This window comes from Anomaloglossus baeobatrachus, chromosome 10 (assembly GCF_048569485.1).
Source record: "Anomaloglossus baeobatrachus isolate aAnoBae1 chromosome 10, aAnoBae1.hap1, whole genome shotgun sequence".
Classification (NCBI taxonomy): domain Eukaryota; kingdom Metazoa; phylum Chordata; class Amphibia; order Anura; family Aromobatidae; genus Anomaloglossus; species Anomaloglossus baeobatrachus.
The window spans coordinates 165428065-165445753 of NC_134362.1; the positions used below are offsets into that span (position 1 = coordinate 165428065).

Consider the following 17689-nt stretch of genomic DNA (forward strand, 5'->3'; position numbering starts at 1 on the left):
TTAAGGCTGTTAGTGACTCCTCTATTCTGGGTAGTGGATAGGCATCTTTATGTGTAATGCGGTTAATTTGCCTGTAATCTACACACATTCTCATTGTACCATCTTTTTTCTTTACGAGCACTAGTGGAGCTGCCCAGGGGCTACAACTATCTCTGATAACCCCAGCCTCCTTCATTTCCCGTAACATTTCCTTGGCACACTGATACTGTGCGGGGGGTACAGGGCGGTATCTTTCTTTAATGGGATGATGATCACCCGTGGGGATTTGATGTTGAACCCCTTTCACCTGCCCAAAATCTAGGGGGTGTTTGCTGAAGACCCGCTCGTACTCCTGTACCACCCGGTAAACCCCATGCTTTTGGTGTGAGGGGGTGGAGTCGGTGCCCACATGTAATTTTTGGCACCAGTCTTCCGGCTGCCCCTTGGAGCCATTGTCTTCCGCTTGGTCGGACGGGATCAAGGGTTCCACTGCTTTAATGGTATTGTTGCTGACAGTGTACAATTTTGCCACAGTGGCATACCGGGGCAATTTGGCCTCCTCCTCCCCACAATTCAGGACACGGACGGGCACTCTCCCCTTGCGGACGTCCGCTACCCCTCTGGCTATCAGGACTCCAGGCCTACTGTCTGAATACATTGGTTCTACCAAGGCATGGTAATCCTGACCCTTGAGGCCTATTGCTGCCCGACACCATATCAACATTTCACTTCTTGGGGGTATTACAATGGGGAGGGGGTCACTTACCCTCACACTGCCAATTTCTCCTCCGGCCAGCTCTACCTGCTGCCTCCTCATCAGGGCTCTGATCTCCCTCTGTAGGACACGCTGCTGCCCGGAGCTGGCAGTTTCAGACGCCTGTTGTACCAAAATTATCACTTCGGCAATACAATTTTCTATCACATTTGTACCAAGAGTTAGCAGTGGGTCAGATTCTTTGCGATCAATATCTACAATTATCATCCCCTGACATGGCAATTCCACCCGCTCCACTTTAATGGTTACTTCTTTGTACCCAATCTGAGGTAAGGGCTGACCATTACTGGCCACAATTGTTAAATCATCATCTGGGCCATGGTCAATGTCTGAATCGGCCCAATATCTTTTGTACAGTTTGTGGGGGATGGTTGTTACCTGGGACCCCGTATCCAGGAGGGCATTCAAAGGGATCCCATCCAGCACAATAGGAAGGACCGGTCGTCCTCCCACATACTTGCTGCGGCTGGGGGTTGAGCCGGGCTTCCTTACACCTGGGGGTCGGCTCCTGGCCCCAGGCTCGGCCCATTTAAAGGACAGCGTCGTGCAATGTGGCCCGCCTGGTTGCAGTTGCGGCAGATCGGTTGTCCTGTTGAATCGTACCGGTCTGTGTCTCTGCCTCGGGTCGGCGGAATCCTCCTCTGTCGCATCCATGGGACGTCCTCTGGGCTGGAGGCCAACTCGATTTTCGCAGGCGAGGGGGTCATTTGTAGAGACTGCACGGTCTTGGCAAGGGCAGCCACAGTCTTGGTCAGCTCCTGGACCTGTTGTCTGAGCTCCGCAGTGGGATCCTTATCCAGGGACTGCGCCTCAGCCCCTGCAGTGGCTCGTGTTGCAGGCACCACCCCGGGGTACGTGATAGCAGGAGGCCGGAGGGGTACTGGGTCATTCGGCGTAGATTCTCTCAGTACCCTGATGGCCTGGTCCTTAAACTTGGCAAAGTCCAGAGCAGGGTTCTGCAGGACCAGGATACGCAGCTGGGTCCTGTGGGCATCTGACAGGAGCCCCTCTATGAACTGCTCAGTTAGGAGTTTGTCTTCTTCACGTACACTCTCTGGGTCCACCTGTTTAACTGCTTTCAGGGCCTCTTGCAGGTTTAGGGCATAGTCCCTTATGCTGTCTGTGGCCCGCTGCTTGCACCCAAAGAATCTCATCTTTATCTCTGCTGCGGTGCGAGTGTCAAACGTACTCTTTAGCTTGGCCAGTATCTGGGCTGCTGTCCCTTTATCTGTATCAGGCCATGACTTCGCTTCACGCTGGGCTGCGCCGGCTAGCTGTCCCATTAATATGCCCACCTTCTGGCTCTCAGTCAGCGGATACACCCGGAATAAGCTGTGCAGGCTTTCTCTGAAGTCACTCAAGGTATGGGACTCCCCGGAGTATTGCGGCAGCCATTCTGCTCCCGGTATGTATGGCATGGTGATCGGCATTACCGGCGCTACAGTGGGGGCCGGGGCGACGGCGACTGGGATTGCTTCTGCTGGTGCTGCGGCGTCTCGGGCTATGGCAGCCACCTGCCCTCCCTCTGAGTCGGACATCTTCCTCCCCCTTAGTGAACCTTACCAGGCTCCGTTCACTTTTCAAATTTTCTTCCGGGTCGCGCGGGGTTAACAGCGCTCTGCTCTGATGGCGCGCTCCCTTCGCGCTCTTTGTCAGGCACGCCCCCCTTCTTCCTGCGCTCGGCGAGGCTAATGGCGGCGGTGGTCTGCAGCCAGTACACAGTCTTTTAAGCACAATTCCGGCAGGCGCACAGTACCCGGTGGGACCGGGCACGAAATCCTGTTCGTGACGCCAAAATTGACTCGCCCACCCCAGGGCTATGGGACACCCGGTGCCGGGCCGGACTAGTCCGGTGGTAGTCAGTGGTGGCTGGGCCCGGCTCCGTGGCCCTGGTGGGTGTCAGTTGAATATGTGGCTTGCTTGTTAATGGTTGTGTTCGTGACGCCACCTGTGGCATGCGGCTATTAAGCCGCCGCTGCTGTGTGAGGCCTCCGGGATGATGATATAGCAGCTATGGTAGTACTGCTCCCCACAGGTGGAGCAATGCCCGGGGCACAGTTGGTGCTTGTGAAAGTCTATGGTGCTGTGTGACTAACACGGTGCAGGGCCGACAGGCGAGGAAAGAACCAGGCACAAACAACAGTCTCTTTACCTTTTCCTCTTTTACTCTGGGAACAGTCCAGTCCTAGGAGACCGTTACAGGTGGTGATGGGGATCCGGTCGGCCTGGAAGTACTTGGGGTGATCTTTCTGGCCAGCTGAGTATGAGGCCTACTCCTGTACCTTTCTTGGTGATGATAGGACCCTGCTTCTCTGAATCCAGCAATGGCCCTCTTCGCTGCTGGGACCAATAGCACGTCCCTTCCCTCTGTAGGTGGCTGCGCAGGCCCACTCCCTGGTGCTTCTCCGCTGGAATCCACACCGGGCCCTGATGCTGCAGCTGTACCTTGGATGTGTCTGGGCCAGGGGCTTGCAGCTCCCCTGCCCTTCGGATTCGGCTACCAGGGACGGATTTTATACCCTGGCAACCACAGACTCCGATGTCCGAGTCTCTCTGCTGCCTCTCAGCTACTCCTGCTTCTCTGGGCCAAACTGCTCCAGCTCTAGGCCCCAGATTCACAGGACAGCTCACTCTGTGTCTGTTCACTTCTGCTGCTCCCTACAGACTAACTAACTCCTCCCCCAGGTCAGGCTTAAGGAAGCTCCCTGAAACTTCAGGTTCAGAGCTCCCCCTACTGGCCTGAGGGAGAAACTGCGGTGGATGTTAACTTACTGGCCAGTAGATTTCCCCATTACCTCCAGGCTCAGCATTAACCCTCAGGAGGGCAATGCCGTTGTGGCGACCAGGTCCTAGGGCGCCACAGTGTCCCAATGGGAGGTGGTGCAGGTATTCAAGCTGGATGCCCATTGCTTCTCCTCGGGGGCAGGGCTATTGCCGTCCAGCCAATCAATACACTTTTAAGGGCCTTACAAGTGTTTTTAATGTCACACATGTACTGATGGGGACACAAAGCTATAACTATGAACCATGCATAATAATCTCATCACAGTAATGCCTTGAGAAAAATTGTCACGTTGTTCTAAAAGCATCTTCATTTGCAGATAAGATCAGTTGAGTTGTTGAATAACTGCTGCATCTTATGATGGCTCAGAGGTGTTGTCTCTTCACAGGACAGGGTAACTGCTGATCAGATGCCTGCTGGCTTCTCAACAAAGCTCCTCACCAGTTTTAGGTAGCACGGTTCCAACCATCCTTAGGTTGTGTTCACACTGGGTTTCTCGGGTGAGTTTTCAGAACAGAAACTCTTCAATCAAAATTTGTGCTTTTTGAACTTGTCATTGTGTGTGGGAAGTTTCTGTTCCAAAAAGTCAGAATCCTCCCCCTCGATTGTGAACATATGTGTGGTGTGCTCTCTAAGTAACTCAACACACAGCCATTAATGTCTAAACAGCTGGTAACAAAAGGTTTTAACCATCTGCGTTAATTTTTATCACCCACTCATGTGTACATTTCTAAAAATGTGTGTCATCCATGTGTCATCCACATGTTATCTGAGTGTCATCCATGTGTCATCCATGTGTCATCCGTGTGTCATCCTTGTGTCATTCCAGTGTGTCATCTGTGTGTCATCTATGTGCATCCATGTGTCGTGTGCATGTCATCCATGTGTCCTCCATGTGTCATCCATGTGTTATATGTAGGTCATCCATGTGTCCTCTATGTGTTATACATGTGTCCTCCATGTGTCATCCGTGTATTATCTATGTCTCGTCTGTGTGTCATCCATGTGTTATCTGTGGGTCATTCATGTGTCCTCCATGTTTTTATACATGTGTATCCCATGTGTCATCCGTGTGTTATCTATGTCTCGTCTGTGTGTCATCCACGTGTTAACTGTGGGTCATCCATGTGTCCTCCATGTGTTATACAAGTGTCATCCTTGTGTCATCCATCTGTTCTGTTGGTCATCCATTTGTCCTCCATGTGTTATACAAGTGTCCTCTGTGTGTCATCCATGTGTCATCTGTGTGTCATCCATGTGTCATCTGTGAGTCATACGTCTGTCCTCTATGTGTTATATGAGTGTCCTCCGTGTGTCATCTATGTGTCATCCTTGTGTCATTCTAGCGTGTCGTCTATGTGTCATCCGAGTGTGATCTATGTGTCATCCATATGTCATGCACGTCATCCATATGTCATGCACGTCATCCATGTGTCCTCCATGTGTCCTCCGTGTATCATCCATGTGTCATCCATGTATCATCCTTGTATCATTCCAGTGTGTCATCTGTGTGTCATCCGAGTGTCATCTATCTGTCATCCATGTGTCATGTGCGTCATCCATATGTCATCTGAGTGTCATCCATGTGTCATAAATGTGTAATTCGTGTCATCCGTGTGTCATGCCTGTGTGGCGCCCTGGACAAGCCAGGACGTTACAGGTACTACAACAACACACCCCACAACCCGGTTAGGCACACCGAAGTCAAACAAAAATCCTTGTTGCCTCCCTCCAGGGGCTGATGTCCACACCAGGGGGTGGGCCAGGCGGTTGGCCCCGCCCACCAAGGAGTTCACAGTCCTGGAGGCGGGAAAAGGAGTCAGATTAGTTTTGGAGTTGAGAAGTGAAGTGAAGTGGTAGTGGAGCAGACTGACCGTGTCCGGGTGCAAGGCCCGGGCACATACAGCAAGGTTGGCAGACGGTGGTGACCGTCTGCAGGAGAGGCTGATTGGAGCGAACCGTAAGGACCGGAGACGGGTAGTGGCCCGACGGTACCAGATCGGGGAGCAAAGAGAAGCCAGCACCATTCGGCAGGGCTTACGGACCCCGACCAGGCTAGGAGTCGCCGTAAAACTGGTCAAATCCGTTAGCGAAGGGAACCTCCGGGGTTTCCCAGCAGTCAAGACCCGATTGAAGGCAACAGCTCACACCGTGAAGGGAAACACAGTCACCACCAAGGCTACAGTTCCCAGGGCCAGAGCCTGCGGGCAAAAGGGGCTCCCTCAGCATTCATCCAAGCTGGGGAGCGGGTTACCGGTGGGAAGCCATCAGTACCAAAAACAAACCAAAGGTACAGGGAAAGACAGTCACCATCAACCTACCGGGAGCAGAATCCACCGCAGCCGTCAGTGGGCCCCGTCCATCCAGCCGTGTGTTTTACCAAGAACTTTGCATTCGTCATTGGCTGAGTGAGTACCACCGTGCCGTGCAGCACCGCGCTGCCCCCGTGACCCTGCACCTTACCAGGCCCTGTAACCCGCCTGCCATCCATCCCTACCCCTCACCGAGCCCCGGGACCGCCAACCCCCCTACCCACAGAGGGGAGAACTAACATCCAAGCTGCTCCCTGTCATCGCTCCTGGGATCCCCGTCCAGAGCAGCGGTGGTGTCACAACCTCATCACAACCGTGGGTGGCGTCACGGACAATATCCCTAAACCAAACCACCCACTTTCACTCACGGGCGAGAAACGCCGCTCGAGTCCCCGGGATCCGGCCCACCGCTCGAGCCACCGAGCAGCAGCAGCAGCACCCGGACCCGAGCAGTGGGTGAGCGCAGCGTCCCCTCCTCCGCCCGCGACACCTGTGTCATCCATGTGTCATCGGTGTGTCATACGAGTGTCCTCCATGTGTCATTGGTGTATTTCTGGTATAGAACTAGAAAAATAAATTACAAAGCTTCTCCTATACTTGCAATCTTGAACACGTATGCTTATGGACGGCGCACTGATGCCACCTGTGTGCGGTAAGTGTTTTTCATGGACCGATAGACTTATATTAGCCCTTGTCATTTGTGCTGTCAGAAAAAATAATATGTAAGCATCATCATAGGTTATAATGGGTACATGTTTCATCCATGAAAAAAATAGATGCCACACATACCAGAAACATGTACATGTGAAGGAGGCCTAAAGTGTATATCTACTATTTGTAAGACCGAGTCACAGAACTGACTACACCACTTACTGTATCTCAGCATTATATTACCATTGTATACAAGTCATATATACTGCAATGCCAGAATGATCGGGGTGTGCACTTACCAGTTACTACAGCCCACTCGCCATATTGCCGAATATGCTTGGTCCTGTTTACCAACCAAGGAGTTACGTGCAGCTGGATTAATGTATATAAGAAACACAAGAGGTGGAACGTTTTCCACATTATGTATCCGACACCCACAACAGCCCAAATCTCCATGTGACTATAGTAGCACTGTGAAATCGCCCGGGACAGTAATGCAGGAATTCTCAGCACCGCATCAAGGCAATCCATAACCCCAAATATTCCGAGTTCTTCCATCTGCAACGACAGTCATTAAGGACAAAGGAATATGTAATAATGGTTCAGAAAATGATGTGATGTCATTATACTTTAAACAAATGTCACACTTTGCTTTGTGTGATGCATAATAATGTGGGTTCATGAGGGGATCACCCTGCCGAAGAGATTGCAGGACACTGGCAACTAACCTGACTGCACCGCGGATCCCGAATATCTCACTCTCCGGAACTTATAGGCACCACCAAAGGTTGTTAACGACTAGCATTCAGGGACTCCTTGGATTATGAACTTGGGCGGCTGCAAGGTCAAATATATCAGCTTTTTACACTCAGCTCCTGTTTATGACTCTCCAATACCTGAAGACGTGAAGAACAAGACTCTTCATTACCGTCACTAAAAGTTACGCACAGTTCAAGTGCAGCTCTGGAGCAAAGGTCACCAGACTGAGTACATTATTGGTAGTATAGAAAAAGACAAGGTAAAACATAACTGCAAATGGATATTCTGTAGCTTAGAAAATCACATTTGCAACTTTTTGTAAATATGGCCAATGGTAAATGGGAGATCAATTACCGGCAAATGCACTGATGGTGGATAGATTCCCAGGAATTTCACTGATGGCGGATAGATTCCTGGCCATCAGTGCACTTGCCAGGAATCGATCAACCATCTAGTGCATTTGCCAGAAATAGGTCCACTATCAGTGTACTTGCCAGTAATTTGATCCGCCATCAGTGTACTTGCTAGTAATTTGATCCGCCATCAGTGCACTTGCCAAGAATCGATATGCAATCAGTGTACTTGCCGGGAATTAATCCACCATCAGTGAACGCGGATCGATTCCTGGCAAGTTCACTGATGTCATATCAAATTACTAGCAAGTGCAGTGATGGGGGATCAATACCCTGCAAGTGCAATGATGGCGGATCCATTCCTGGCAAGTGCACTGATGGTCGATCAATTGCCGGCAAGTGCACTGATGGTAGATTGATTTTTTGCAAGTGCACTGATAGCAGATCGATTCTCGGCAAATGCAGTGATGGCAGACCGATTCCCAGCAAGTCAACTGATTTTCGGATCAATTGCCAGCAGGTACATTGATGGCACAACGATTCCTGGCAATTGCAATGATAGTGGATCGATTCCTGGCAAGTACACTGATGGCGAATCAGTTCTCAGCAAGTACACTGATGGCAGTTCGAATTACCGACAACTGCACTGATGGGAGATCCATTCCCAAAAAGTGCACTAATGGTGGACTAATTCGGCAAAAATTAAGAGACCACAGCAAAATTGTCAGTTTTTCTGATTTTTCTCTTTATAGGTATATTTTTGAGTAAAACGTAAATTATTATTTTATTCTATAAACTACTGACGACACGTCTCCGAATTTCCAAGCAATACATTTTGTATTTTCTGAAAATGAGAAATGGTCAAAATAACAAAAAAAAACAAGAATGCATTGCTTTCAGACCTCAAATAACGGAAATAAATCAAGTTCATAATCATTTAGAAACAACCATACTAATAATGTTTGGAAGAGTTCAGAAATCAATATTTTGTGGAATAACCATGATTTTTAATCCCAGCTTTCCAGCGTCTTGGCATGCTTTCCACCAGTCTTTCACCCTGCTTTTGGGTGACCTTATGCCACTCCTGGCGCAAAAATGTAAGCAGTTCTTAGTTTGATGGCTTGTGACTACCCATCTTCCTCTTGGTTACATTCCAGAGGTTTTCAATGGGGTTCAGGTCTGGACATTCGGCTGGCCATGACAGGATTTTGATGTGCTTTCCACCAGTCTTTCACACTGCTTTTGGGTGACCTTATCCCACTCCTAGACAGTAGAATGAGGTGGACTCTGGTTGGAATTCAACTGAATTCAAATTTTAGAAGATATGGGGGTCAAAGCTGAGTACTCCAGGTCCACCATCTGCATTGTTACAATACGGTGTATGGGGAGTGACGGGATAACTAGAAACGGGAGCCTAAACTGGCCCTCGAGCTAGGGGAACCCTAGCTGACCCTGATCCCAAAGGTACATCTGAAAGTAGGTACTCTACACTTTGAACCTATATTATGTCAAGAACGTAAAGTGTAACCTGTTTGGTTAGAGAGGGGGAGGGGGGATTGAGTTTGAATTTGGGTTTATGATTGAAAGTTTATGTATATACTTTTACCTTTGTACCTTATTGTACATTTTGTTTATATGTCAATAAAAAATGGAAAATCTGATTTGGTTAATACAAATCTATCTCATTTAAAAAAATAAATGCAATAAAAGGTGATCAGAACATATGTGGCGCCCCTGACCTGGTCAGGCACCACTGAGTACTGCACCCATGCTGGGGACAGTACAATACAGGTAATCCAGAAGGCTGACAGGGGTGTGGTACACAGGCGCATAGTAATCAGCTCTCACACATGTACCCATGAGAGGACCCCTGGGGATCCCAGGAGGGGGAAAAGCCTTGACCTTCACTGGAATAGTGGAGGGGGCCAAAAGCCTCCATCTCCTCTCAAGGGGTGTGGTAAGAGAATCTGGTTGCTAGGTGGCGTAGGCAAGAACAGGAGAGGAGGGGCAGTGAGTCAGTTAGAGCAGAACTCCATAGGGCTCAGTGAGGAGCAGACCTGTGGGGCTGTTGCTGTCTAACAGCGCCCGCGCAGTGGCTACTGACGGGGGAGAACGGTCAACTAGGAGTGCTACCCGAAATCCATCTTCAGCTAAAGAGAGAGCACGGAGTGGGAAGTAAGGAGACTGCTAGAGAGTACCAGGCCCAAACGGGCGGCAGATCCCGGAGCGGAGATAGATCCAGCTTTCTTTTGCTAAACCTGCCGGTGTGGGGCTCTCAAAGCCCACGCCACAACACCACAAAAGCCGCAGCCACGTAGCCACAGTTAGGGCCCATAGCTCACAGGAGGCAAGAAGCTGGAGTGATCTGGCCCAGGCAACAAGCACACGGCAAACGAAGGGGAGTGGGGCTTCAGCAACTTCCCTGGGTGACCCCCATAGGGACTCAAAGTCGGGGTCACCCCAAACCACCAAGGGCTAAGGAAGGCGAGTTAGTAGTCACCCTCACAAGTCAGCCTGAAGGACACCTGGTTCCCGCCTGGTTCATCCCAGCTACGCCCGGGTTACTCACCCTGCCACCTGAAGTGAGTAAAAACCCTGAAAGACATTCTGCCTGTGTGGAGTTATTCTGCGCCTTGTGGTACTACGCACCTACATCGGGCCCTGGGGCTTGCCTCACTCTCAGGAGGCTATCCCAACTAACTGCACATACCATCAGCCCCAGGCGACCCTCAACCTGCAGTGGCGGTCCCTACTGGCCGCAATACTGAGAGTGGCGTCACGACAAGAAGAAGATCTCCTACCTGTGACCAGATCCAGCCGAGTGGAGTCCCTGAAGGTAATGCACCGATACAGCACCGGCGGGGCTTCACATCTGGCGTCACGAACAGGATAAGGACTAGACCTGTTCAGACAGGTGACCATGTGCCTGGGCGGTCCGCTTGAAAAATTGGAAGCGCCGCCATATTGCCACCATGAAAAGCGCGCTGAAAAACAACAGCAGCCCGCGCTGGGAGAAGTTACCGCCCACGAAGAGGTGTGGCTACCCAGAGATCCCCTGCAGAGTTCGGACCTCGCTTGTGAAGAGAGCGGAGGCGTCCAGAGACGTCGGGACAGAAAGGGAGCCAGAAGCCTGCTGCTGGGAGAGGAGCTGCTGAAAGAGGCAGAGCGGAAACTGAACAGCTTGCTATTAGAGGCAACGGCGAGTCCACAGCTGGAGAGTCGTGCAGAAGAGGGCGCAGAAGAAATGGCGTCTGACCGCAGAAACCCAGAACCGGGCTCCGCTGCCTGGTGGTATCGAGAGCTGGCCCAGTTCTGTGACCGACTGGAGACCCGGGTCGTGGAGCAGATCAGGGAAGAACGCATGGAACTTCTGGAGATGGCTGCCGCGGTTCAGGCCTATGAGAGGGGAACCGCACGACGAGTGCCCGACCGGACGGCGACGACTCAGACCCCGATGCTGCCACCGATGGGTGAGTCCAGTATTACCCCTGCCGGCCCGGATGCCCTGACCCCTGCTGCCACGCCCGCGGTCCCTGAAGAGGCGTCCGGCGCGGCGACGCTGAAGCAGGCCGCAGCCACGCCAGGTGCAGCCCGCCAAGCTCAGGCCGCCGCAGCGATGCCCTGCTCGGCCCGCCAAGCCCCGGCCGCCGCAGCGATGCCCTGCTCGGCCCGCCAAGACCCGGCCGCCGCAGCGATGCCCTGCTCGGCCCGCCAAGCCCCGGCCGCCGCAGCGATGCCCTGCTCGGCCCGCCAAGCCCCGGCCGCCGCAGCGATGCCCTGCTCGGCCCACCAAGACCCGGTCCCTGCAGCGACGCCCAGCCCAGCCTGCACAGATCCCATCGCAGCTGCGACGCCGATCCAGGCCGCCGCCATACAGGGCGCGGCCCGCCAAGACCAGGCCGCCGCCAAACAGGGCGCGGCCCGCCAAGACCAGGCCGCCGCCATGCCGGGCGCGGCCCGCCAAGACCAGGTCGCCGCCATACAGGGCGCGGCCCGCAAAGAGATTGCATCACCATTTACCCCGGCCTGCAAGGCCAGAGCAGACACCGCTCCCCAGTCCAAAGAGGTCCCTGCTGGAAAGCCCACGCTGGGGGAGGACCCCGAATACTGGCGGCTGAAGGCTGACATGGAGGCCAAGTTTCCACAATGGTTGGTGGACCGGTACATGCTCCCTCCGCACACCCCCAAGAGGATTCCAGCAATCCCTGCAGCAACCACGCCAAAGAGTCCCCTGCCTGAGCCTGCTGAAGAAAGCCCATCCCCAGCACTGCCACCAAAGGAGTGCCAAGAAGAACTAAGGGGGAGAGGAGGCCAGGAAGCTGAGGAGCTGACTCCGGAGCCACCGGCAGTGGAGCAATACTCAGAGCCGGAGATGTTACCCTATTCCCGTTGGGATGAGGAGGACTTGACACCGTCTGCTGATGAAGACCAGCCCAGAAACCTCACCTGGGGCCCTGCAGGCATTGAGGTAACAGCCCAGCAGAACCCAGCCCGCAAGACCAGGCGTCGCAACAGAACAACGCTGTCCCCTGCACCACAGTCTCCAGAGCAGAGAGAAGTCACAGCCAGAGACCTACAGGAGAAAAGGTTCCTGAGAAGAGCCAAAGCCCAGGTCAGAGGACCCCTTTGCAGAGGAGTAGTGGAGGATTTCAATTTGAAAAGTGGATATGGATTCATTGTAGCACCTGGTGTGAAGGAAGGGATATTTGTCAACAGAAGAGATGTGAGCGCTCATCTGCCTAGAGGACACCCTGGCAGAAACCTAAAGATGGGGGATTCAGTACAATTCACTATGCATGAAGGCGAAAGAGGACTGTACGCGCTTGACGTAGCACTATGCTCTTGCAAACCTTACAGCCACCCCATGCTACAAGAAAGAAAAGACAGGGATAAAGACACAGATGAAGATCAAGAAAGACAAGACAGAGATAAAGACACAGATGAAGATCAAGAGAGAAAAGACAAAGAACCTACGGATGAAACGACCACAGACGACGACAAAGAGCAAGAAAGTAGCAGGTGCCGCAGCCCAACAGGCCAAAGCCCTGGTATGGAGGAGTAAAGTAAAGTAAAGTAAGAAGTCAGCAGTTAGAAAGTTAAAGTTTTGAAAAGTTTGTTTTGCAACGTTTACGTTTAAGCATGTGCCCACAAAAACTAATGTGAGAAATGAACCTTAAGGCTATGAACTGGCTATAGCCACAAACTCTCGCAGTGTAAATAGTTACACCAGAGGGCACCACCACCACCAGAGCCAGCCTGTTTAGGGGCTTGGCTCGTCTGCAACCAGGAGGAGCCCGTCCGTATATAGGGCCTTGGCTTACCTGCGACCAGAGAGCATGCCTGTTTATGGGGCCTGGCTCTCCACCACAAGAGGGTACCTGGTCAGCACCAACTGTGGAGGCCGCCTCTACATCCTGCCAGAAGAGGCTGAAGGCGCGGATCCACCAGGCCAGGTATACCCTGAAACCACCAGCCCATGTAAGCCGCCTCTACATCCTGCCAGAAGTGGCTGAAGGCGCGGCCAACGTGAGAGGGTTTTGGGTGGGTTAACGGACTTGTGGGTGGAGGGTGGCGATGTATGGTACCTGGTGGTTTTAAAAGTTTTACCATGTTTTAATGTTTTATGCATTTTAAAATGTTGTCTTGCAGCCCGAGGACGTGCTGGTGATAACTAAGGGGGAATGTGGCGCCCCTGACCTGGTCAGGCACCACTGAGTACTGCACCCATGCTGGGGACAGTACAATACAGGTAATCCAGAAGGCTGACAGGGGTGTGGTACACAGGCGCATAGTAATCAGCTCTCACACATGTACCCATGAGAGGACCCCTGGGGATCCCAGGAGGGGGAAAAGCCTTGACCTTCACTGGAATAGTGGAGGGGGCCAAAAGCCTCCATCTCCTCTCAAGGGTGTGGTAAGAGAATCTGGTTGCTAGGTGGCGTAGGCAAGAACAGGAGAGGAGGGGCAGTGAGTCAGTTAGAGCAGAACTCCATAGGGCTCAGTGAGGAGCAGACCTGTGGGGCTGTTGCTGTCTAACAGCGCCCGCGCAGTGGCTACTGACGGGGGAGAACGGTCAACTAGGAGTGCTACCCGAAATCCATCTTCAGCTAAAGAGAGAGCACGGAGTGGGAAGTAAGGAGACTGCTAGAGAGTACCAGGCCCAAACGGGCGGCAGATCCCGGAGCGGAGATAGATCCAGCTTTCTTTTGCTAAACCTGCCGGTGTGGGGCTCTCAAAGCCCACGCCACAACACCACAAAAGCCGCAGCCACGTAGCCACAGTTAGGGCCCATAGCTCACAGGAGGCAAGAAGCTGGAGTGATCTGGCCCAGGCAACAAGCACACGGCAAACGAAGGGGAGTGGGGCTTCAGCAACTTCCCTGGGTGACCCCCATAGGGACTCAAAGTCGGGGTCACCCCAAACCACCAAGGGCTAAGGAAGGCGAGTTAGTAGTCACCCTCACAAGTCAGCCTGAAGGACACCTGGTTCCCGCCTGGTTCATCCCAGCTACGCCCGGGTTACTCACCCTGCCACCTGAAGTGAGTAAAAACCCTGAAAGACATTCTGCCTGTGTGGAGTTATTCTGCGCCTTGTGGTACTACGCACCTACATCGGGCCCTGGGGCTTGCCTCACTCTCAGGAGGCTATCCCAACTAACTGCACATACCATCAGCCCCAGGCGACCCTCAACCTGCAGTGGCGGTCCCTACTGGCCGCAATACTGAGAGTGGCGTCACGACAAGAAGAAGATCTCCTACCTGTGACCAGATCCAGCCGAGTGGAGTCCCTGAAGGTAATGCACCGACACAACACCTGTGGGGCTTCACACATACTATATATCTCAAAATGGTATAAATAAAACCGTCAGCTTGCCACGTAAAAGACAAATCCTCAAACAGCAACAATGAAGGAAACATTAAAACAATATGGGTCTAAGTTTAAGCCACTAATATAGTAAAAAAGAAATAAAAAAACTTTGCATGTTTGGCTTCACCGTATTTGTACTGACCTAGAAAATATTGTTTACTGCAAAATAAAGACGATAAATACTAATGCCATAAAACAGTGGTGGAATTGTGTTTTTTTCTCTACTATTTCACCGCAATTGGAAAGGGGTTATGCAGGAATGTTTTTTTCTATGTTCCTAACAACTTGAAGGCAGGCAGTTGCTAACTACCTGCCTGTTCTAACCGGTGCCAGCACAAAGTGGTTATTGATCACTCATGTTGCCGATTCACCTACTCCATACCAGCTCTTCTTCCTCTGGGCTCTTCTTACTCCTGCCTGTTTTGATGATGTCAAGCTGATTAACAGCCGGTTCCCCACTGCCTAACTGCGGGGAACCGGCTATTAATCAGCTTGACATCATCAAAACAGGCAGGAGTAGTCATACCCCATCAACAGAGCAGCTCGGAAGAGAAGCGGCTGATCTGTTGACATCAGCAGAAGCAGCTGAATCGCTGGCAGGAGCGGTCCTTGTCAACTCTGTGCCGGCGGAGATCGGTGCCAGGCACAACTGGCAGGTAGGTGGTATCTAACTGCGTACCTCAATGAAGCTAGGAAAGGAATCATTGTTCATACCCAGGTAAGCAGAACATTGCACCAAATTGCAATTTTCTACATTGGCTCCAGTCCAAAGGATATGTTCCGCCAAAAAGAAAGAACACCCAACCCCCCATTCTGTGTACCATTGGTGCAGAATTAGAAAAGTCATGATTCCCATCCCGACATGTATCTGCATAACTTTACAATGATTAAAATGCTCATTGATATAATGTGGGTGAAGTCAACGAAGCAGAAGCAGCACTGACACTCCCGTGTCCTAGATCTAGGAGTTACATAGTTACATAGTTACTTAGGTTGAAAAAAGACCTAGGTCCATCTAGTTCAACCTTCCTCCACCAGTTGAAAACATTTAGACAGCAAAAAAACATAGGTACATGCAGTCTGACAGCTTATGGCTATGACCTTCCTGTGCTGGGAGATAAGGTATGACAATGCCACTGCAAAAAACCTTTGCAAAAAGACTAAACTCCATGTAATATTAATAACATTTATACACCTCAACACTAAAATTGTACCAACTACAAAGAAAAGTTGTGAAGTTATAGAAATCACAGGATGGACATAACAAGAATAGAACATATTCAAGAGATCTCAATTTATTCATTGACAAGTATTAGTGCCATGGGCAGAAATCCCTGCACTGACAGCCTGAATGCACTTGGGCAAATCATCAAGATCCGCTGCTGGCAGCTCCTTTTGCACTTGCCAACCAATGACGTCCCAGATGTGCTTGATGGGAGACAAATCCAGCTGCTATGAGAAGAAGCGGCAGCTCCAGAACTGAGCATTTCCAGCTGCCTGCCTTCACCGACAACAGCTGATCAACGAGGGTGCCAGGTGTCCGATCCTGGCCTATCAGATATTGATGACCTATCATAAGGATAAGCCATCAATGTTAAAGTAGTGGAGAACATATTCAAGGTTGACTCATTGATTAAGAGGATAGACCTCCATTCCAGCCTTCATTACTATCCTTCTCTGCTCTATGATGACCTTCTAGGGAGGTGGTAGCACGTTTAGGCCATACAGATTGCTCATAGTAACACAAGTAATATACAGCCTGACTTTGTGTAAAAAAATAGCAATGTAATGATGAGCTGTTAATATACTTGGAATCAACACTAGGTAGTTATAGCTGCCATACATTATGCTACCCCACACCATAATACCAGGAGTAGGACTGATGTAAGGCTCCCTCTTGAAAGCCCCTTTATGACGCTCCCCACATAGTCCACAGAACTATCTCCTGCTAAGAGTTAAAGAGGCTGTCCACTACTTTAACATTGATGGCCTATGCTTAGAATAGGTCATCAATATCTGGTCGGCCGGGTCTTACACCTAGACCCCATGCTGATTAGCTGTTCTCTCTGATGGCGGCGGTAGCAGGTGGACAGAAATACGAAGTTGCGGAGCTGTCCAACCAACTGATAGTGGCTGTGGCCGGGTACTTCACATCCACCTCCCATTCAAATTAATAAGCGGTGTATGTGCAGCACCAGGTGACGGCCACTATGAGAAGACGGGTCAGATCCAGAACTGAGCATTTCTGTTTACCTGGTGCCGCCGCCAGGACCGAGCATAGCTGATCGGCGGGGGATGTCTAACCCCTACTGATCATACATTGATGACCTATCATAAGGATAGGCCCTCACGGTTAAAGTAGTGGACAACGTATTTAAGGTTGACTCATCGCTGAAGAGGATAGACCTCCATTCCAGCAATCATTGTTGTCGTGCTCTGCACCATGATGACCTTCTACAGAGGTGGTGTGAGGTCATGTCATGAAGAAACTTTGCTTACTCAACTGCATTCCATATGGAAGAACATTCATCCATTAATAACCTCACTGATAGCAGCCATGACATGTAATTGTGGAGATTTCTGTGTATGGTGCTCATTAGTGATGAGCGAGTATGCTTGTTACTACTCGGTACTCGCACGAGTATCACTGTACTCGGGCTACTCGGCGGGTACCGAGTAATTTTGCAATACTCGTGCTTTACTCGTGGTCTTCATCCCTGCATGTTGGCGCTCTTTTGAGAGCCAGCCCTCATGCAGGGATTGGCTGGCAGACCACTGCAATGCCACAGCCCTGTTAGTTGTGGAATTGCAGTGATTGGCCGGCCCGCACAGCGTGACCGAGCCTTTATACCGGCGGGCGCGCTGTGCTCTGTACACAGCCATCTCATATTCCCTGCTTTCCACGCCCACAGGCGCCTATGATTGGTTGCAGTGAGACACGCCCCCACGCTGAGTGACAGGTGTCACACTGCACCCAATCACAGCAGCCGGTGGGCGGGTCTATACTGTGCAGTAAAATAAATAAATAAATAATTAAAAAAAACGGCGTGCGGTCCCCCCAATTTTAATACCAGCCAGATAAAGCCATACAGCTGAAGGCTGGTATTCTCAGGATGGGGAGCTCCACGTTATGGGGAGCCCCCCACCCTAACAATATCAGTCAGCAGCTGCCCAGAATTGCCGCATACATTATATGCGACAGTTCTGGGGC

The 17689-nt window shown here is 51.3% G+C and overlaps 1 protein-coding gene across 2 annotated transcripts in view; it reads right to left on the reverse strand.

The window, feature by feature from the left end:
• HSDL1 (hydroxysteroid dehydrogenase like 1) overlaps positions 1-17689 on the reverse strand; it is a 36284-nt gene that overhangs the window by 15712 nt on the left and 2883 nt on the right. Inside the window, exons 2-3 of one of the 2 annotated variants that reach the window (XM_075326828.1) lie at positions 7228-7395; positions 6799-7057 (exon numbers count right to left, since the gene is read on the reverse strand). In XM_075326828.1, coding sequence (XP_075182943.1) covers positions 6799-7057 — 259 coding nt within the window. In that variant the 5' untranslated portion in view covers positions 7228-7395. The remainder of the gene's footprint in view (positions 1-6798; positions 7058-7227; positions 7396-17689) is intronic. The other variant, XM_075326829.1, reaches the window with a different exon arrangement.